The sequence below is a fragment of the Mytilus galloprovincialis genome, chromosome 14, assembly GCF_965363235.1.
Source record: "Mytilus galloprovincialis chromosome 14, xbMytGall1.hap1.1, whole genome shotgun sequence".
In the NCBI taxonomy this organism is placed as follows: domain Eukaryota; kingdom Metazoa; phylum Mollusca; class Bivalvia; order Mytilida; family Mytilidae; genus Mytilus; species Mytilus galloprovincialis.
This window is the reverse complement of record NC_134851.1, coordinates 478,710-502,728: the sequence shown is the minus strand read 5'-3', so window position 1 is coordinate 502,728 and position 24,019 is coordinate 478,710. Positions and strand designations below refer to the sequence as shown.

Here is a 24,019-nt window from a genome sequence, read left to right as displayed (position 1 = left end):
AACAAAATCTGAGGAAATCCCATTGAAACACATAGAATGGTCATTCAACAGTCCATTGACAATAGTATATGAAACACTTCATTTAAATTGAAAAATGAGTGACACGCGTCCCTTAAAAATTGAAGTAAATCTGACATTCAAGTTTTTCGACTCATGTTTCATGGTAGCTCTTAATGACCAGTTGTACGAAATAAAATTAACGGAGTTACGATACCGGTTTTAGTGCGAAAGATTTGAAAGTAAGTGTCTCTACAGTAAAACTGCACACACGGATTGAAATCGTATTTCAAGTGACAGGTTTAGCTACAAAACCAGGTTTAATCCGCCACCTACTTAAGAAAATGCATGTACCAAGTCAGTTTTATTTCCATTCGTTTAAGGTGTTTGGGCTTTTGATTTTGCTATTTGATTAGGAACTTTCCGTTTTGAATTTTCCTCAGCGTTCGGTATTTTTGTGATTTTACTTTTTACGTATACCGACACTGAAGGGAAAAAAACCCTGATATTTTGGTATTTGTCATCAAAGTTATACATGATGGCATTCTTCTATTCAAAAAACATTCCAAAGCTCTAGAATAACGAATTGGTACATTCAAATGAAGCATATTGATTAAATGTTTTAATTCAATAAAAATATATGAAAATATAACAATTTGTAGATATGTATATGATAATAGGTTTCTCATAAAATATAACATTGTGAATGCTATTTATCAACAATAAAGTTATTTTATCACAGTGAGAAATATGTATTTATTAAAAAATTAAAAATAGAATAGCAATATTTATATATATATATATCAAATTGTTGTTGGTTTCAAAATCATAGAAGTATATTATTGTGTTACGCTAGGATTGTTATTGCAATTCTTTGCAGCATCCTAATGGCAAGTGCATTTAAATTGAAGTTGTTGCATAATATATATTATTTTCAAGAAACAGACTTAAAACGTGTAATTTTTCGTAGTCAAGCATACATAGAGAAATTATTGTATGTGATGTCAAAGTATTAATTTGAAAATGTTAGTAAATGATCATTGAGGTGTAGTCATCTTTTATGATAATCCTATAAACCGGAAAAACTGCAAAAATAGACTTGTTTTGTTCACTACTACAGTTGAGGCTAATATTCTTCTGCATATGATTTGAAGCCCTCTCAATATTGAAAATACACAAAAGACTGCCTAATTTTATCTAGTTGTTGTTTAGTTCTTTGTTTTTTAAGGAAAACAAATCATACCAAAAGGTGGACATAGGGTCTCTAAATTGTTTCGCTCACTCTTACAATGAATGGTACAAAATGACAAATCTAATCACGTGATATGTAGTATATTAGTCAAAATCAATATGCATGTAAATATTCATTATAAAATGATAAATAAGATTAACATACTTTGTATTTTTTTCTTCAACGTAGAAAACAAGTAAAACAATAACATTTAAATGAATCTTCATTTATAAAAAATCAAACGTAATACATTGCATAGTTCAATTGTTTTTAATATAACCTTACGAATATACGTAAACCATGATTGGGACTCTATACTTATTGATAAATACCTGCATTTATCTCACATAAATATATAAGTGAAACTGTACATGAAAAAAACTGATAGACCTTTTTGGAGGAAATAAGTATATCGTCGCTGGGCTTCCAAAATGTCGTATATGACTTTTTGGCTAAAAATACTTTTTGACACCAATGGTCTGGGTCGGAGGAAATCTTTGGTTTTACAAAATAGCATACAGTTAGACCAATCAAAACGCTTGAAATAGGACATATTACAAATTTAGCAATGTCAGTTGTTTGTAAAGTTTGCTTCCAAAATGTTGTATGAAATCTTGAAAATCGTTGTATAGTGGACTTTGGGAATGAAATAATTGTAATTTCTTTATTTCTGTGAAAATAATTGAAGTTCTTGGATAATTCAGAAATGTCACAGTTTTTAATTCACTGCTATTTGCAAAAATGTTCAAGTTCACATACGACATTTTGGAAGCATGTATTTTGTCAAAATTGTCAAAGTCTGTTTGTGAGATATTTTTTTCTTGAAAACTTGGTGATTTACAACGTTTTAGAAGCCCAGCGACGATATATGTAATATATGCAAGGGGAATGCATTTATTATAATTAACATTACGTATCATATAGTAGATTAACAATATGTATTGATTCGGAATATTTGCGGAGTATTCTTTCTTTTGACTTCATAGCTTTTTTGGTATTTATCGTTAACATGATAAACATAAAAGTATGTGTGCATAAAACAACTAGCTCTTCTCACACTTATACATTTTCCTGTTAAATGAAACAATAAATCTGGGTTTTTGACTATGGGAAAACATCCATTTAACAAAGTTCAAATTAAAATACCATTAACAGAAACTTGATTTTTCTACACAGTCAATATATACATTCATAACAAACAAACAAACTTTATCCTGACAATGGACGGACATACGAACAATCAGGACAGATATAATGATCTCAACAATGGCAATAGTATAAACACTCAAATAAATCTGTTATGTAAAATGCTTCCAATAATATTAAAGATGTACTTAGGTGAGGTTAGGTAAAAATTAAGAAATTAAGAAATTAAAATTGATACCATAAGCTGGTAGAGCATCAATTAAGGATAAAGATAAGCTAACAAAATGATAGGTCATGGACCTCCTTTTCGAGATATTTGAGATTTAAAATATGGCGGGAAAAGGCTGACTCTGACTTTTACCTTATATTTGCATTGGTATCATTTGGGTCTCAAAACAAAAGAAAGAAAATTAAGAATCTTCTAAAATTTTGGTAAATGACCTTTCATGAGCTATTAAGTCTTATATGAAAAAATAAATGGGTGTTATGGGGCAAAATATTTCACATTGTATTGTAAGGAAAAACACCAATGAGTCCGAACATTTGACACAAATTCCAATACCTCACCTAAGTACATCCTTAAAACAGTATGTCTGAATAGCACTAATCATATGGCACTTTATTTCTAAATTTTGTCTCACTTTTCCATGGGAAATTTTTTAATTGTGTATTTCAAATTTTACTATTCAAGAAACTAGTTTGAAAAATAAAAATACAAAACATATTTCAAAAATCACTTGCAAGATCCCTGATTGAAGATTTCCCAAAACGCATTTCGTTTAGAAAATAAATGACCTTCTAAATAATGAATCGCAAATAAAAGTCATTGACATTCATTGTAATGACTAAAACTAACTTTAAGATATTATATACAAAAATTGTGACAGGCGAAGGACAAGTTATGTAAATAATAAAAAAAATACGAAAAGACCTTCGAATATCGCAAGTAATAGGAAAAGGACGGATCATAGATTTAACCAAAGAGAAGTCTATTAATATCACAGGTTTGAGATTGTATAGCTTAGATATTTACATATCTTATATAGATATTAGAAGATATGATATAACTGTTTATTGGACGGATCAGATCTACACATGGTCATGTATATAAAATAAGACATATAGTACAAATAGAAAAGGGCAGATCATAGATTAAACCAAAGAAAAGTCTTAATATCACGTGGTAAAGAATGAAAAGCTTCAATATGTAAATATCTTAAACATAGAGGGACTTTCACATGTTCATGTAAATAATATATCACAGTAAATATATTAAACATAGAGGTTTGACGGATCTGATTTTCACATGTTCATGTAAATAATATATCACAGAAAATATATAAATATAAGAATGAATAAATTAATAGAAACATAGGTTTGACGGATCTGATTTTCACATGTTCATGTAAATAATATAACACAGAAAATATATAAATATAAGAATGAATAAATTATTAGAAACATAGGTTTGACGGATCTGATTTTCACATGTTCATGTAAATAATATATCACAGAAAATATATAAATATACGAATGAATAAATTAATAGAATTTAGCAAAAATAAACATCGTTATTCCAATTTGTATAGCAATCGTTAGTTCGTTTTGTATTAATTGATCTAGTCTTATGAATAGTATTTAGACTAAAGGATTTCCCAATGAGAGTTCAATTTTATCAATAAATCTATAACTATTCTCAATATTTTGTTTAAAGAACACGTACTTTAATTAAACTATCATGATACCTTCACCTAGAACGACTTTAGCGTTCACATACATGTTGTTTAAAATGGATAGATTGGAATGTGTTTGTATGTAACTTCTCCCCGAATTGGTCGTTTATAATATCACAAATTTGATCCAATGTCTATAGGCTGACTAGTATATACTGGAATATAACAGCTAGGGAGATTCCTGTTGTATATCCAATCCGTTCTGTTGAACCCGAGACATCCATCTACAATAAAAAGGAGGGAAAAAAACACTACGAAACCAAAAACGAGTCAGGAGCCTGTTGTTCAGTGGTTGTCATGTGTTGGTATATTTATATGTGTTTCTCGTTTTTCGCTTTTTTATATCGATTTCTCCCTTTGGTTCCTCTGTTTGGAGTTTTGAGGAACTTTGTAGCTTGCTGTTTGGTGTGAGCCAAGAGTCCGTGTTGAAATCCATATTTTGACAGGTTTACTTCTTATATATTTTGACCTGAATGGAGAGTTGTCTAATTGGCACTCATGCATACCACATTTTTCTATTTCTATTGGTTGAAATGTATATAAATATTATGTGTCAATGCTAAGATTGTTATGATATGACAACGCTCTATTTACTTTTCTTCAAAAAACTTTCCTGGATCATGGGTTTAATCGTGATGAATTTTCTTTGTTAATTTTGGAGCTGATATTTCATCGGCTGATGTAAATATTGCCAGATGGGAAATTATAATAAAGTATTGTCAGATCTTTGTAAAGCTGGAAAAATATAACAAAAATATCGAACTCCAATGCCAATTCAGAGAAGGGCAATTCAAAAACATCAAACTGACCAAATCAAATGTTGTCTACAAACGGAAAGAGTGACAAACAAATGAGAACCTACTGAGTTGGTACAGAAGAAAAATGGATGGTTAAACATGGTTTCAGAGTAAGCTTAACCTCACACACAGTATATATTTTAATTAGATTGATTATAAAACAAATCCTTGTATATTTCTATTATGAAGCAATTACAACTAAAATATCTTTTTAACTAAAAATATTTATCCAAAATGATGTTTACTTTCATCAAACATAAAACTCTTCCTACGAAATTTCAAATTATAAATATTAACATCAGTTTAACATGGTAAAACAAATGGTACAACTCACCTTCCAAAGAGAGAAGTCAATATCAGGTAGATCTGTACAGTTTACTAACATGCTGAAATAAAAATAATGTATTTGGTCGTATTTTACTGTGATTCATATAGAAGAAAACTTAAAAGTACTCAAAATATACATTTCATAAATTGTCCGCTTTTTAGATTTAGAAATTATTCAGAAAAAAAGTTTCAAACTCTCTCTTCTCGGTTTTTTTTATTATTATTCTTTTTATTTTATTTTTTTATTGAAATCTCTCTGTAAAATATTACATGGATTTATGTTATTATTTTTTTTCTTCTGATTTAGCTTTCACATAATTATGAACTCATTTCAAATAGTCGGTATGACCGTATAAACGTATAAATCAAGGAATGCGCTTCAGACACTAAATCTGTCAATTTTTTTTTTTTTTTTTTTTTGTGTGGCTTTTTACGGCACCAGCATTTCGACCAATAGTTGAAAACGATGTTAACCAATAGATAGAACGACTACAAAACAACTGTTATACTCTAAGTAAGATCGTGTTAGTCGTTATTATAGTGATGACAAAATGAGTTTTGTGTTGATTTCAGTTGCTCTTCATCTTAAAATGCTCTAGAAGTTTATCGCATAAACAACACGGCGGGTACCACATGTGGAGCAGGATCTGCTTACCCTTCCGAAGCACCTCAGATCATCCCTAGTTTTTGGTGGGGTTCGTGTTGTTTATTCTTACTTTTTCTATGTTGTGTCATATATACTATTGTTTGTCTGTTTGTCTTTTTCATTTTTAGTCAGTTTATTTTCGATTTATAAGTTTAGCTGTCCCTCTGGTATATTTCGTCCCTCTTTTACGTGTTCAATTACATGTACAGCTAATTCAGTAACCATACCATACGTTTTAATTTTTCATTCGGGTTTATTTTTCAGAATTCTCCAAAAACATCTCTAGTGGTCCTTCTTATTGTAAATGTTCTCACATTAAGCCTACAATAATTTCATCTCACCTTGTATCAGATGGATTTCTGAAGACATCTCCGTGTATTTTCTGAAGACCAATGGTTTCGCAAAATACTTTTGAAAGACTGGCACTTCTTTTGATTGAATTAACTTGAGCTAAAAATATAATTGAGAAATCTTCAATAATACACAGTAATAGAAAGGGTATAAAAAAAATATAGATAATTATTGTGTAAGAAACTATATGCCTTAATCCACATTTGATGTGCTTGGTTGGTTTGACATATAAAAAAAATATTATTTAACGATTCCAAAGTGTTTCTAAATTTAATACACCAAATGTACCTGTCTGCTAAATTTGAACTGAAATAAACAAAAAACACATGATATTTCTATTTAACCGTTGACAATATATAAGAATTTTTTTTTCTTTCATATCTTTTTGTTTTTATTTCAGAATAACATGAATAATGGTAATAGTTCTTACGAATACAAAATATGCTATGGACATGTGGAAAAATGGTGAATAACCGCAATAAATTGTTGCTTTTTTTTCTATATTTTGAAACCAGATTAAGTACTTCTGAACACTACAAACAAACCAAAGTCATCTGTGTTGTATTACCTTCTGTAAATGCGAAATTAGAATCCGATCTTTCATACCAGTACCTGTCTCCTGTCTTCATTAGTTGGAATTGTTTGGCTATCATACAGGCGAATGTTGGACCTACGCTTCCGTCTATTCCCTTCTCTAACAAGCCGCCAATAAATAAGTCGATATCGTCTGGTGATCTAAAATTAGAAGCGTTATGAGTTAATTGATTTGAAGTAAAAAAAAATAATTTAAAAACTCCAGTTTTCAGTATTTATGAAAAAACCTTCAAAGAAAGGAAGCTCATTCACTTGATTTAAATTACTGTAATTCATTTTTTTCTCTCTCTGTTTTCAGTATTGATAATAAAATAATTGTCAAAATTCAAAAAGAGGAAGCATAATGAATTAAATGATTTGTTTTCTCAATTTTTAGTATTGATATTGAAATGATATTCAATAGAGGATACACTTGTTCTGTAAAATGATAATACAAATGAAACTAATCATTCAATGTTCATTATGTAGCAATCTTTCAAGGACTATGAGTACGTACGCATAAACACTGCTTAATTTTGAACTATAATTTCCAAAGTCGTCGAAGGTCATGTTAGTTAATCCACAAAACTCCCGCCACTTATTAAATGAAGGTGTTCCCTGATCTCTGCCTCTTTGTATATTGATAGCAAATAGGTCATCACCAGGGGGATCGGGATGAACAAATAAATTATCACGTGCACTGTCTACACAAATACTGAAAAGACAAAAGAAAAAAATTAACAGATAGAATTCAAGTAATCAGCGAGTTCACAATGCTTTTCTTGTGATAGCTATATAATTTTTTTATTTCTTTTGTTAGATGTCGCTTTTAATTATAACAACATAAGTTACAACGAGAATAAAACGCGAGATTTTATAAAGCAAGTTAGTTTTATATATATGAATAGTGCAAAATATACTTCGGTGACTTAATAAATAGCAACAAAAAACCAACGTTAAGATAAATGGCTCTATATCATTATTTCTATAATGAAAAGTATAACACAAATGCTAAACTCTAAGGTAAATTAAAATCTGACAGGTCCATAAAAACTGGTAACATCAAACACAAACAATCAACGGAACGAGTGCATAAAAATCAACTGTCATATTCCTGACTTGTTAGAATACGTAATAATTAATACATGTACACATGTATTTTTATACTTATATCAATAAAGTATGTTTCTATACTCACGAGTCGATCAGATCAGCAATAATAAAGTATGTTTCTATACTCACGGGTCAATCAGATCAGCAATAATAAAGTATGTTTCTATACTCACGGGTCGATCAGATCAGCAATAATAAAGTTTTTTCTATACTCACGAGTCGATCAGATCAGCAATAATAAAGTTTTTTCTATACTCACGAGTCGATCAGATCAGCAATAATAAAGTATGTTTCTATACTCACGGGTCGATCAGATCAGCAATAATAAAGTTTTTTCTATACTCACGAGTCGATCAGATCAGCAATAATAAAGTATGTTTCTATACTCACGGGTCGATCAGATCAGCAATAATAAAGTTTTTTCTATACTCACGAGTCGATCAGATCAGCAATAATAAAGTATGTTTCTATACTCACGGGTCGATCAGATCAGCAATAATAAAGTATGTTTCTATACTCACGAGTCGATCAGATCAGCAATAATAAAGTTTTTTCTATACTCACGAGTCGATCAGATCAGCAATAATAAAGTATGTTTCTATACTCACGGGTCGATCAGATCAGCAATAATAAAGTATGTTTCTATACTCACGAGTCGATCAGATCAGCAATAATAAAGTTTTTTCTATACTCACGAGTCGATCAGATCAGCAATAATAAAGTATGTTTCTATACTCACGGGTCGATCAGATCAGCAATAATAAAGTTTTTTCTATACTCACGAGTCGATCAGATCAGCAATAATAAAGTATGTTTCTATACTCACGGGTCGATCAGATCAGCAATAATAAAGTTTTTTCTATACTCACGAGTCGATCAGATCAGCAATAATAAAGTATGTTTCTATACTCACGGGTCGATCAGATGAGCAATAATAAAGTATGTTTCTATACTCACGAGTAGATCAGATCAGCAATAATAAAGTTTTTTCTATACTCACGAGTCGATCAGATCAGCAATAATAAAGTATGTTTCTATACTCACGGGTCGATCAGATGAGCAATAATAAAGTATGTTTCTATACTCACGAGTCGATCAGATCAGCAGGATGAAAGGTCAACCATCGAGCGAAGTTTTTAATATTTTCTCCATCATTTGTCAGATAAATTTGTGGATCTTTGAAATTGTCTTTGAGTGAACTAACGTTCAGGGTGACAAAATCATCATGTAAGAATGACAGGCTGTTCATTATTTGCGAATGTCCAAAACGAAACGCAGCTGTTCCGAATGCGTTTCTAATAGACACATCCGTTTCCGAATCGTATGTCTGATCATATCCTGTTGTTTTGGAGTAGAGATTATACACAGACATTGTGCCCTGATCAAGGATTGCAGGAAGATAATGATTGTATGTTATATGTTGAACCATGGCTATAATGATTCTCCGTGTTTCTTGGAAAATAATGTCTTTTCTCGTCTCTTGGTAGAACTTTCCATTTTCTATGTATGATATTGTAGCGTTTACATCTGTGATGTTATCTAGGATTGTGGCTATACGATTATGTTCCCTGATCCAGACCAAATGGTTTAGCCCAAGATTAGGAGCTTCCGCAATTCTATTTTCTCCTATAAAACAGAACATAACTTATTCGACTAACGTTGACTATACCACTAGTTTACTCGTGAAATATTGCATATCATATCCGATTTTGAAAAGAATTTAAAATATTTAGCCATGGCGTTGTTCTTTGTTTTGTTTTTTTGTCGATGTGCTTGAAAGTTCCTCTGGTATCTTTCGCCTTTTTTGTAGTGGCATACAGCTATTAAGGTTGTATGCTGTTTTGTGGTGGGTTTTTTTGTTGCTTTTTCTGTTTTGTCTTCTTGTTTGCTTGATATCCTATCTTATATATACATTTGATACAGATATCCTTCAAAGTTATGAATAACTTGAATAACTTTTTGGACATCACATTTTAATACTAGTAACCATAATTATCTATTCCTACTTGGGACCATTTGTAAATAATTTGTACTTATACCTGCTAGTGGACATTGTCCATGGAATTGTACACATCCACCTCCAGTCATTAATGGTATGTTATTGTTGGTTCCTGTTTTCATCAGATCTGAAATAGATATGATGTTTGAACATGAGTTAGTAGATTTGAATGTGATGCTACAAAGGAGAAGGTCCGATAAGGGTCGATTTTGGCCTCAAATTTCAGGTTCATCTGACGAAAGATTTTTGACACTTTTTAAACACTTAAATGTCTATTTCAGTTGATTCAATTAGTTAATGTTAAAAACTATAACTGATTAAGTCATTAACACGCTCCGATTCAAGCTTAAATATAAAAAATCTATCAAATATGTCAAAATATGTCACTTTTCAGATGTTTTTTTGTCAAAAATTAAAGTGGCCGCATCCGTGTTTCGCCTCAAAGTTGATATATGTTATGTACTATCATCAAATACAACTTACATTTCAATATTAAGAATGAACACAAATGCGGCCACTTTCATTTAAGACGAAAACCGTCTTAAATTTAACTAAAATGCAAAAATTGTTAAGATTTCAGTAATTTAGCAGGTTTAAAGATGCTAGTACCCGATATGTACATTGTATTGGCAAAAACAAACAATATTTATGTAGCAGAAGCATTCTACTTTTCAATACATTTTGTAAAACTGCTATATTTTGTGGCCAAAAAGGGGTCTTACTGGACACTCTCCTTTAAAACATCTTGGTGTATCGTACCAATGAGAGAGTGTTCGACATTTCATATGACTATGCTTGTTTAGACGTAAATATAGCACCATTTTTCCTTCATAACAAACAGTCTCTAGAAAAAAGTAAAATAACTAATACAATGTATACTGAATTCCAAGTATCAACACGGAAAGTCAACTAGGTGGTTGTAACATCTTACCAAAGATATCAGGCTTATAATTTGATAAGCAAGACTACTGTTAAGTCTTTATACGACTTATCATTGGTACACGGATCAAATCAAATCCATGACAAAGTTGCAAGATTTGTGTGTGCTTTTTCTGTACATTTCTGAACTCATAAGCATGTTTAACCGCGCCGCATTTTTGCGCCTATCCCAAGTCAGGAGCCTCTGGCCATTGTCTTTTTAATGTTATAATTAACACTGCCATTAATGCGGGAGGTTTGGCATGCCACAAAACCAGGTTCAATACACCATTTTTTCATAAAATGCCCTGTACTAAGTCAGGAAAATGGCCATTGTTACATTATAGTTCGTTTCTGTGTCTGTTACGTTTCGGTGTTGTGTCTCTGTTTTGTCGTAGTTCTCTTATATTTGATACGTTTCCCTCAGTTTTAGTTTGTAACCCGGATTTGTTTTTTCTCTATCGATTTACGAATTTTGAGTATTCTACTGTTGCCTTTATTTAGTCATGTATTATTTTAAATTTTAGTTTCTTGTGAATAATTTGGAGTTTAGTATGGCTTTCATTATCACTGAACTAGAATATATATTTATTTAGGGGCCAGCTGAAGGACGCCTCCGGGTGCGGGAATTTCTGGCTGCATTGAGGACCTATTGGTGACATTCTGCTGTTGTCTGTTCTATGGTCGGGTTGTTGTCGCTTTGACACATTCCCCATTTCCATTCTCAATTTTATTCACCTTTTTTGTCATGGATGGATACACCGGTACATATACTTATTCTTTATAAAGATGCAAGAAAGTTCCCGTGATGATTTAAGTTAATACAATGGTGCTAACTACATTGCTGATGATACTATCGATAATAGTGGTCACAAAAAGTGTAACAACATAATATTTTGCCTTGTTCGTTTACATCATAAAATGTCATGTGTACTAGGTTTTATATTGAAACTCTATGTTACCAGAGACTTACATGTGCCATTTTCACGTAAAGCTTCTACTTCTGTATCCGAACTCCCATACAGAAACCCAGCATCAATAAATGAACTGATCATGTTTAAGTTTTCTCTGTATGCTGAAATAAGGATACAAATACATTTGAAATGGTATAAATAAACTCATCATAAGATACCAGGATTGAAATGTTTTATTTGCCCAAGACACGCGTTTCATCTACAAAAGACTCATCAGTAACTCTCGAATAAAATAGTTAAAAAGGCAAAATGAAGTAAGACGTTGAAGAGCATTAAGAACCAAAAGTTCCAAAACATTTTGCTTAACACAGCTATAGTCACCGTCACGTAAAATTGGTATAATTTTTGGGGTTGAAAATTTTAAACTAACAAGTGCAAACACAATAAAAGGTAGATATTTGGAAATGATTTGTCTTCCGCTTATGAAAAAAACATCATCTCGAGTGAATGCAGCTGATATTTAACAAAACATTCGACAGCAATCATGGTGCCAATTTTACGTGACGGCGACTATAAGGTAATTTATTCCTGAGGTAGATAAAGCCTAATATTTTATAAAATCAACGTTTTGTAAACAGTTAACTTATAATTATGACCATGTCAACGATAATTCATGTAAACACAGAAGTGCTGACTACTAGGCTGGTGATACCTTTGGGAATTTAAAACTCTACCAGCAGTGACATCGACCCAGTGGTTGTAGATAAAGTCATCATAGATACCAGGATTGAAATTTTATATTTACACCAGATGCGCGTTTCGTCAATAAAAGACTCATCAGTGACGCTCGAATAAAAAAAAGATAAAAAGGCCAAATAAAGGACGAAGTTGAAAAGCATATTGTTTGTATCTATTTAAATTCTTTCTGTATTTTAGTTTTTGATTTTAAAGTTATTGTTGTAATTATAAGGATATCTTTCTCACAATTGACTTTAGGTTAACACTAATTGCATTCAGAGGAATAAACAACGTTGTATACTTTTTTGTAATAAGTAAAATAACAAAAAACTCCAAGGAAAGTTCAAACCGAAAAGTCTAAAAATTACTGGCTCAAATATATCTAACAAATAGAAGACAATTGTTGTATTCGTGACTTGGTACAATAACCAAATGAAGATAATTCAGAAGGGTACCGCGGAACTCGGTGTATCACCTACTTTATTAATCTAATAAATGTTTTAAAAACTTTAATTGCAGACTGTATGTAATGTTAACTTGAGGACAAACTGAGTCAATATATAAGTACGTACAGAAACAGGAAATATATTGCAAATGTAATATTAATTGGCAGAAAGTTCATTTATAAGTAAGATATGGAAAACAGGAAAAAAAATTACCAAATTTTTTTCTGGATACTTTCTATGATGAGTTTATTTTCTAATGATCATAAACAAGCTTCTGTCCAAGTTTGAAAGAAATCCACGATAGTTAAAGAAAGTTATTTAAATTTCAAACACTTGAACAACAGAGTGAATATTCGTGAACGCCGCCGGCGACGACAACGACGACGACGACGACGCCGACGACGGAATGTAAGATCGCTATGTCTCGCTGTTTCGACAAAAATCGAACAAACGTTTTCGATTATATTGGCAACAGTGTATGAGCACAACAAATACACATAATAGGTAAAAAAAATCAATAATCGGGGAACACATCAGTCAACATTGTGTTATAATCTTAATCACTACATGTATAACACAAAAGCTTATCAATTTCAACAAGGGAAAAACAAATTGGCATGTAAGTGAAATTGTTTTTATTTTTATTTTTTAGCCATGGCATGGTCACTTTATTGTTGACTTATAGATTACAGCTTCTTATATCTATAAAGTATCTTGATTTTTCAAGACTAAAACAATGAATTTTTTAAACACAAAATATCAATGATCTGCCAGTATTGCCATGTTTTTTTTTTAATTGTCAACATCATTCTATCAATTAAGATTATACATGTATGTTTCTATGGGACAATCGCTAATTCTAGATTGATGTTGGATACAAATGAGTCCTCATAGAATTTATATTGTCCAATATAAAGAAATACAATATCCTCTTGGTATAAGCATAACTAAGAGCGAGAAAGAAAATTACAGCGTCCAATGTTTTCTATTTTAAAACACTAAAAGGTCAAAACGTGTTCTCGACTTTATCCTTAGAAACTCATTTCAATAATAAATCACATGCTTCCAAATCTTAATACTGATTTTGATTTTCTGCAGCATGAATCATCAATATTTTTCCCATTCTTTCAAGTCTTTACTAAGAAAATGACGTTAGAAGTTGAAGAAAAACGGACAACATTATAAGACAAAAAACTGAAAAGCAAACAACAGAAGGCAGAAAAATAATATCGTTTTACTTTTGACTATGTTACCTGGTAGATTTGAACCGGATGTTGCCTTTGGTGCTCTTATAAAATTCTTGCATCCGGGCGTAAATCGAGTATCGTTGGTTGGAATTTCAAAGTTAAAACATACTCCAGTGCTACAAAGATTCAGTTATCAATATAAATCAATCTAGAATCTGCTGTTTAGTGGTTGTTGTGTGTTGATGTGGTTCATAAATGTTTCATATAATTTAGACCGTTGGTTTCACGTTTGAATGGTTTTCCACTAGTACTTTTTGGGGCCCTTTAAACTTGCTGTTAGGTGTGAGTCAAGGCTCCGTATTGAAGGCCGTACTTTGACCTATAGTGGTTTACTTTTTTCAAATTAGGACTTGAATGAGAGTTGTCTCACTTACACTCATACCACATCTTCTTATATCTATCTAGTACAAAGTAATCATGTAGTTTATAATTCTCCATTTACAAAAAATTATAGTATGTTAAGCAAAATGTGTTTGAACGGGATTAATGTGAAAGAAAAACCCTTTCTGTTGTGTTTTATGACTGATCTTCATGCCCATGTTTTTATTCCAAACAACACTAAATTATTTATAATAAGTCATTTAACTATTTATCTTTACTAAATTGAAAAAGATAATGAGAAACATATGTATCATGATAAATTCTGTAACACGTTTGGAAGTACGTTTGTCCGCAGATGATTGATGTGTTCTTTAAATGTGAAAAATAAGGAGATATGATATGATTGCCTTTTAAAAAAACTATAATGTATAGTTCAAATAAAGTGAATATAAGCAAGTATAGGCAACTGTATGGCCTTCAATTATGAGAAACTTTACACCGTATAGTCGGCCATTAAAGGCACTAACATGAAAATTATGAAATTGTTCAATTGAGAAAACTATTAGCCTTATTTAAAATAAAACAATTTACGAAAAGCCTGACATTGTGTATCACAAGTAAGCAAGCTTGTTATTCAGTGGTTGTCTTTTGTTGCTGTGTATCAAATGTAATTTTCATTCAATACTTTGTACATAATTTAGGCCATTTGTTTTTGCAATTGAATTGATTTACAATTGTCATTTCGAGATATTCAACAGCTGCATATTCGGTATGCTCTTTGCTTATTTTTGAAGACTGTACGGGGACATATGGTTGTTAATTTCTGTGTCATTTGCTTTCTTGTGGAGAGTTGTCTCATTTGTAATCATACCACCTCTTTGTTTTGTACAAGCAGAGTCTTTTTTTTAGCTTAGAAATGAATCACAGTACTTACTCGTTGTAGTTTGAATTACTTGCATCACAACAATCAAAACCTGCAAATAGATTTATTGATTAACAGCTGTTTAATGTGATATGAATATAGCTTTTTTATTTGTACTTGGTGAACAAAAAGGATTTATAACGTGTAAGCTACTACGGTGATAGTCTGTAGACATATCACTTATTCAATATTCTGACTTCCTATCAGTCTTTGCTCTTAGTACTACATAACACAGGATACATAACAGGTTGCATAAAAGCAGCTTATACTTTTATTTGAATATTTTTATGACCACTCAACAATCTTTTTTGAACTTGCCGCACTAGTGTAAGATTGTTTGACTGTACATTTTCTAACTAAATTTTGAAAAATGGAAGGGAGAGGAATCGTATATCTGTTTGGTGTCATAAAGGAACTAGGGATATTGTAAGATATAATTGTATTGTGTTTTGTTTTTACTTGCAGGCTTGACTTTGCGTTTTACCTGTCTAAGTAAGTTTTCGAAAGTAAAAAAAGGATATTTGCGACTATAAATATAGAAATCATCAAATTTATTAGGAATATACATAGAAACGCTTGATGCGCGTTTCGTTCGTCTAACATAAGACTGGTCAGTTGTGTCTGGAAAAGAAACAGTTGGAAGGCACAAATCTAGGATAAATGTCGGCAAGTTTAAAAACATTTAAAGGGTTCCTTACTGACATTTTAGATCGACGTAAAATTCATCTTCCGTTGCGCAAAAGATAATAATAATTATGAGTTGTTGATATACATATAACATCGTTAATTCATCGTTAAAACATACTGCATTTATTTAGAAAAGATTTCAATATAGTTTTTGCACATTTTGTGATAATTCAAAAGAGAAAATATTTGATTTGATTTGTTGGGTTTTTTTTCAATCTTTGTGTAATGTCTCAATCATTTTTTTAACATATCAACGGTTGTAAATGATTGATCTTAATTAAAATTAGCTATTGATTGCATTTAATTGTATTCTTATTTTTTTCACATCAAACATTGAATGGCGAGCATATCATAAAAGGGTACAAAAATATAAAGTACTTACCAGAAATAACTTTGGTTTTGATAAAATCATGAGCCATTAACTGACCAAACGCCATTGTCTGTCCAGATCTTTTACTATCGGATTGGTCAGCAGGTCCATCCGATTCTTTACTGATGGTATTACTGACCAGTCTTGGGCTTGGCAATCTACTTGGCATTCCACCTCTTGGTAGATCAACGCCTAAAATAAAAATACAAAAATGACTTGTTCATGTCCTGCAGACGCTTAACTGAGGTTTCAATTACCAATGTATGCGTGAGTTTTCCATTTGATATTGCTTTACATATAAGGAAATCACATGAAATTCAAAACACACAAATTACTTTTCCTCGCATCTACCAAAAGCACAATTGAGTCAGATGAGTCAGATGATTGACGTGATCATCAGGTCAATCATACGCATTACTGAGATTCTAGGACTGAATAGTCTGTTTAAAATTCCATCTCATTGTTGGTCAAAACCTGAACTATAAATCACTAAAACGATAAGCTCCTAACATGACACAACAGAAGTTTAATTGAATTAGATGAAGGCGTAAATTTGTGTCGTTGAATTGTTTATTTACTACTTAATTTCTGATTGATAAATTATCGCCTATCTTTCAAACATTATTTTGATTAATATTGTAATTTATTTACCGTCCTCATAATCTACCAAAGGATGGCCATTTCTGTCTTGAAATCTTCTCTGATAAGTTCCTGCCTGGCCCCAGGTTGGATGTACTAAGTTGTTACAATAACCATCGAAAGTTCTGTATCGGGCAACACTCGGGCACTGAGCTGAAATAATAAACACTTCTAGGTAGAGATAAAAGTCAAATCACAAAAATACTGAACTCCGCGGAAAAGTCAAAACGGAAAGTCCCTAATCAAATGATGGCACAATCAAATAACAAAGCATATCAAGCGGATGGGCAACCACTGTCATATTCCTGACTTGATACCGTAGAAAATTGTGGATGTAACTTGGTTTTATAGTGCTAAACCTCATTTATAACAATTGTTTTATATAGCAATAGTTTTACATTCGTATAACATCTCGTGTCAAAGCATTTGGGTCGGAATATATAGGAAAATTCTGTATCGTGCAACGATGTAATTATAAAGAAAAGATGTAATGCATAACTAGTCCTTAGCACATAGCTGTAAGATATACATAACTATGTATCGGGTGAAACTTGGACATACATATAGAATATATAAACAAGTTCTACCCATTTCACCATTGGACTAAGAAAACTACTGAGTCGAACAAAATTCGGATATTTTCCTGACGTGTATAAAACAGTAAGTTCTGTATTTTGCAAAATATATAGGTCTGTAATATATAGGTCGCCAACGCGTCGACACTGAGCAAAACAATGTACAACAATTTTCTTTATCATGCAATACTAGCTAGATATGCTTCAATTTAAAAAAAAAAACGCCGGTATGGTGCCGCAACTTAGACGTTGGTTGAAATCTGGATAATCATTGTAAACTCAGGCAGTGAAAATGGGGATGAACTGTATATCAGAGGGGAAGCTAAAGTTCACATTCCAAAGGTTGAATTGAAATTTAATAATACGTACATGGCAATGTATTTTTTTCACATAAAAGCACTACTTAAATAATATAATATTTCTTTTGATAAAAGTAAATGATTGTATTTTTCCATATAAACTGTTATTTTATGTTTTTACTATAGGTAGACATCTGAAGTTCTAGTTATTTCTAGTGTACATTAATATTTTAACATTTGCACTTATGCATGCAAAAACAAATTGAATGTGTGGAGGATTTACGATATTGAAGGTATCTTCAAAAGAAAAGATTGACTTTATAGAATTTATTATATATAATACTATATAAGGTTATTAATAAAGTCATGTTAGCAATGTGACACTATACACTGATATAATGTTGAAGGACATTCTATAATGTTTTCAAATAGCAGGGTTAACTACAATAATTTACCTACAAAAATTCAATGAGTTGAAAATTAAAGGTATTCATATATTTATACTATAGTATGCGACATAAATACCCGCTCTGGATAATAGGTAACAACTAAAACATAATCTCAATTATCTTATCGAATCTACACCTCACGAAAATTAAAAAAGTAGGAAAGATTGTTCAACAATTATCGAACACGTTCCTAGAATCCTGGTGTGGGGTAAAAACCTTTTACAATGGTGTCTGATACGATCTCTGATACGGTCGCGAAAATAACATTGCATTTATTTATTCATGTTATTGATATGATATTACGAAGCATTAGGTGTAACTTAGGGTATCAAATTGTAGGTTTTCCCCATTTTTCAATCTCTTGAAGTCTGACATGTAAACAATTATAAGACTTTCAAGTATCATGTGATACATGTATGTTATAAATATATAGATTTATAGTATGTTTATTACTGCCGCGTATATATTTTAAACATATTGTCACGAATTGACAATGCAAACCAATACAAAAAGGACAATTTCAAAAAATGTTTAACAAAAATACCGAACTCCAAGGTAGTTTCAAAAAGAAGACTTCATAAAAATTGACAGAATCGACCTTATCACTAAAAAGGAGCAATTTAAAAACAACTGTCTTAGATTAAACCTGGTTTTGTAGCTTGCTAAAGTTCCCTCTGTTATGACAGTCGCATACAATTATATTACATTTACAACATTGTGTGAAAAAACAATCGTTCAAAAATCTATTGTAATATCAACTCTTAATTGTTTATCTGTTATGTATGTTTGTTTTCCTCACACAGTGTTGTATATGTAATAGAATTGTATGCGACTGTCATAAAAAGAGAGATTTAGCAAGATCCATAGTCATGTTTAATCCAAAATTACATATACAAGGAGCAAGGAATATAAAAATTGACAGAATCGAACCTCATCACTAAAAGGGAGCAATTGAAAAACAACTGTCTTGGATTAAACCTTGTTATGTAGCTTGCGAAAACTCCCTCTGTTATGACAGTCGCATACAATTCTATTTCATGTACGTTTACAACATTGTGTGAAAAAAACAATCGTTCAAAAATCTATTGTAATATAAACTCTAAATTGCTTATCTGTTATGTATGTTTGTTTTCCTCACACAGTGTTGTTTATGTAATAGAATTGTATGCGACTGTCATAAAAAGAGAGATTTAGCAAGATCCATAGTCATGTGTAATCCAAAATTACATATACAAGAAGCCAGGAATAGTACAGTTGTGTCCATTCGCATGATGTGTTTTATGTGTTTGATCTTTTGATTTTACCATTTGATTAAAGCCTTTCTATTTTGGAACTTCCGTGGAGTTCATCATTTTTGTGTTGTTTCTCTTTTATGGTAAAATGAACGAACTCAAAAGTTAAGAAAAACATTATATGTTGTTTAAAACGTACAAAGAGCTCCTAAATGATTTTTCTAGGAATAAGACTCTTTGTCAAATGAAACTTTGAAATTTCTAATTATATATTAAAAAAAGTAGTTTTTTCTCCTCCTACATTGAAAACTATATATCACAAAACTATTTTACTGTATATCTCCAGTTATACTTAGACTTAATGTCAAACATATTTTTGATCACGCATCGGTGACAATTTAAGGGAATTTGATGCGACTGTTATACAAGTGAGAGGTTTAGCTAGTTATAAAACCAGGTTCAATCCACCATTCTCTACATAGGAAAATGCCTGTACCAAGTCAGGAATATGACAGTTGTTATCCATTCGTTTGATGTGTTTGAACTTTTGATTTTGCGATTTAACTTTTCCTCTTTACACAACTACCGGGTACAAACGACAAATTATTTTTGAATTTTGTGTAATTCCAAATGTGCCTCATAATTGAGTTATTAACAATAGTTTCACAAACAATAGTTTAAACTAGTTAATATACCACTAATTATTATAGTTTGGTTGGGTTCGTTGTGTTCTGTCTGTGATTTTCTTAAAAAAAAAAATGGGCCTGCAATACACCCGGATGCGGACTTTAGCTGGCCTCTGGAAAATAATGTATTATATAACTAAAATTAAGAAAGCACATTCATCCTCCCCTGATCTGCCGACTACATTAAGCGTTTCTTTCTAGGAATACAGAAAGATTTTAATGTATTGATTCTGTTTGTATAAGACTTTCTGACTATTGTAATCTAATTCTCTATGCTGTATCAAAACTAATTCTTGTAAATGTATTAGCTGTACTACCGTCATATTTTTTTGGGGGGAAACTGCAAACGTTTAAGTTCTAGCTACTCAACAACAGTAGTGTTATAATGTCTAAGTGTTTAACCCAGATTTACATTACGTACACGGAACAACTAACTGATATAAATTATTGACCTTAAGCAAATATTAATAACAAAATAAATTACTTTTCCTCATTCTTTTGATTGCATAATATTTTATTTGATTTACAAATATTTGGTTTTTTTTTTTTTTTTTTATCTCACCACGAAATGTTATACCTTCATGTTCTTATTGTTTGCTAATCATCATTAGAAATCTTGTTACATGAAATACAACTCCCTTTTATCAATTGTTTAAAATATCGCAGAAGATCCTAGTCTTTACATACGTTGTGATTAATAAAGGCAACAGTAGTATACCGCTGTTCAATAGATTTGATTAAATCAAAATCGATTATCATTGGCCAATCACAGCCAGTTTTGTGTTTGAACCTTGAACCAATGTTACCCCAAGTAAATCAGTTAAAAGTAATATATAACTCCGAGGAAAAGTCTAAATTGAAAGTCTCTAAGCAAATGGCAACTGGTTTTATAACTAGGTTAACCTCACACTTGTATGACAGTTGCATAAAATTCAATTTTATTGGAAAAGATGTGTGAACAAAACAAACATCTATGATAGGTAAAAAAAAAAGGGGGGTACAGCTGTCAACCATTTTGTTAAAATCTCAATCACTAAAGCAGTAAAGCAGTGCATCATTTATTGAAGGTCGGTACTTTACATTTCTAAAGATATTAAAGAAACGTCTTAAAAGTAAGGTAAACGACGATATGTATGACACATTAAAAGTCCAATAATACGCAACATTTATACGTCATGTTTTTTAAAAATATTTCATGGAATTATTCAAAAAGTGGTATATTATTGTAGCCTGTGTTTATGAAACATCTCAAAAGTCCTATAACAGGCCACAGTTATAAGTCGATGTTTATTACAACTTTTCAAAGGTCCAATATTTTGCTACAGTAAGCCGTCGGTGTAAATGAACCAAATATGAAAAAGTAACATTTTGTTTAGATTGGAGTGTCCAAACGCTATTCTTGATATTATACCTTCGTCATCAAATCAAAGATTTTGAAACCTGAGAAATAATTGTGTAGCAAAACCTGACTATAAGAAGAGCTGAATAACCAAAAGGGACCTACAATGATTAGTTAAATCCAATTAGGGTCAATTTTGCCAGAGCGAGTTTGAACCTAAATACCTAAAACAACTTCTACATTTATCAACAGATCATATAACAAAAGTAGGTTATGAAAGAGGGGCGAACGATACCAGAGGAGCATGCAAACTAATTACTGACAAAGCTATGGCCTAAAAAAGAAAATAACAAACAGACGACCGGGCAAACAATAAAGGGCCCGAAATATTACTGGTGTATAATCATTCAAACGGGAAAACTAACGGTCTTATCTGTATCAAAAAAGAGAAAAAAGAAACACTTATGAACCACATAAACAGACACATAAATAAATGCAGTACCATTTTGTTACTAGTAAGTAACAAAGTAACTGGTTAATTATAGTGTCACGATACAATACCATCATCATATACAATATAAAAAATCTTTAAAACCATATTATATCCATGCCTTTAAGACATATGAGATACTTTCATCTTTTTTTCAAAATAAAAAATTATGCTATAATGTAAACTAAATGTTTAGATAAGAAAACTTTACATATAATACTATAAGTTTTAAAAACTTTTTTAAGCTTTTATACAATCAATAAAGATTATATCTTTACAGAATTATATTTTCCTATATTTTAACATAAGATGCGTTGTCTGGGTTAATAAAACTTAGGCATCATCACAGTTCATATTAAGATTAGACATTTCAACAGAGTTAAGAATTATAAGTTACCGTACGGCTTTCGACGATGATCAAAACTCTTATAATGATCAAAGTGTTTTGTGAATTTCTTCCACTGTATGAAGATTATAACCCACAATTTAAAAATAAATAATATTGAATGCACTCATCAGCACAGGACAACGAGCTTTTTTTATTTCTGAGTGAGTGCAGGATTTAATTTAATTATAAAAGAAAATCTCTAAAAGATAGGGTTTACCTTTTTAAATTATCTCTACTTTCTGTTTCATAAAACATAAATCAACTTTACATATATTAATAACATAAACGGAACCATTTTCCAGCATCAGATGCGCATTTCGACATGCAATGGCTCGTCAGTGATGCCTGAGGCCAAAATATTTGAAAATTCAAAATAAATAATAATCAAACACACCAAAAAAAACAATTAGCCTCTCTACAGCCGGATTTACAAATATTTGGTTTTTTTAATCTCACCACGAAATGTTATTCCTACATGTTCTTATTGTTTGCTATTCATCATTAGAAATCTGTTTACATGAAATACAACCCCCTTTTATCAATCGTTTAAAGTACTGCAGAAGATCCTGGTATTTACATACGTTGTGATTAAAATTTGATTAGACCCAAATCTATTATTATTGGCCAATCACAGCCAGTTTTGTGTTTGTACCTTGCACCAATGTTACACAATAAAATCTGAGTAAATCAGTAAAAAGTGATATATAACTCCGAGAAAAAGTCTAAATGGAAAGGCCTTTAGTAAATGGCAAAATCAAAAGCTCAAACACATCAGACAAATGGAAAACAACTGTCATATTCACGACTTGGCACATGCATTTTTTATGCAAAAAATGGTGGATTAAACCTGGTTTAATAGCTAGGTTAACCTTACACTTGTATGACAGTTGCATAAAATTCCAATGTATTGTCAAAGATGTGTTATCAAAACCAACAGATGTCAGATATAATAGGTAAAAATGTGAAAATAGGGGTACAGCTGTCAACATTGTGTTAAAATCTTAATCACTAAAGCAGTAAAACAGTCAATTGTTTATTGAAGGTCGATACCTTACATATCTATTATGGTATTTCTAATTTGATTTACTATAGCAAACAGGAAACGTTGCATAAGTATTAAGTAATGTAAACGTCGATGTGTATGAAACACTTCAAAAGTCCAATAATACGCAACATTTATATGTATATATTTATATGTTTTATAAACAATTTCATGGAATAATTCAAACTGCTGTATGCTATTGTAGCCTGTATTTATCAAAAATCTCAAACGTCCAATAACAGGCCACAGTTATCTCAAACGTCCTATAACAGGCCACAGTTATAAGTCAATGTTTATTACAACTTCCCAAAGGTCCAATAGTTTGCTACAGTAAGACGTCGGTGTAAATGAACCAAATATGAAAAAGTGACATTTTTTTTTTACATTGGAGTGTCCAAACGCTA

At 31.2% G+C, this 24,019-nt stretch overlaps 1 protein-coding gene across 2 annotated transcripts in view; it reads right to left on the bottom strand.

The window, feature by feature from the left end:
- Positions 1 to 1,232: 1,232 nt before the first annotated feature.
- Positions 1,233 to 24,019, bottom strand: part of LOC143059788 (salivary peroxidase/catechol oxidase-like) — a 44,475-nt gene continuing 21,688 nt past the window's right edge. For both annotated transcript variants that reach the window (XM_076233352.1, XM_076233353.1), the window contains exons 2-13: positions 17,128 to 17,268; positions 16,489 to 16,668; positions 15,432 to 15,471; positions 14,183 to 14,292; positions 11,805 to 11,906; positions 9,954 to 10,040; positions 9,003 to 9,540; positions 7,319 to 7,516; positions 6,797 to 6,963; positions 6,219 to 6,327; positions 5,239 to 5,290; positions 1,233 to 4,331 (exon numbers count right to left, since the gene is read on the bottom strand). In XM_076233352.1, coding sequence (XP_076089467.1) covers positions 4,242 to 4,331; positions 5,239 to 5,290; positions 6,219 to 6,327; positions 6,797 to 6,963; positions 7,319 to 7,516; positions 9,003 to 9,540; positions 9,954 to 10,040; positions 11,805 to 11,906; positions 14,183 to 14,292; positions 15,432 to 15,471; positions 16,489 to 16,668; positions 17,128 to 17,268 — 1,814 coding nt within the window. In that variant the 3' untranslated portion in view covers positions 1,233 to 4,241. The remainder of the gene's footprint in view (positions 4,332 to 5,238; positions 5,291 to 6,218; positions 6,328 to 6,796; positions 6,964 to 7,318; positions 7,517 to 9,002; positions 9,541 to 9,953; positions 10,041 to 11,804; positions 11,907 to 14,182; positions 14,293 to 15,431; positions 15,472 to 16,488; positions 16,669 to 17,127; positions 17,269 to 24,019) is intronic.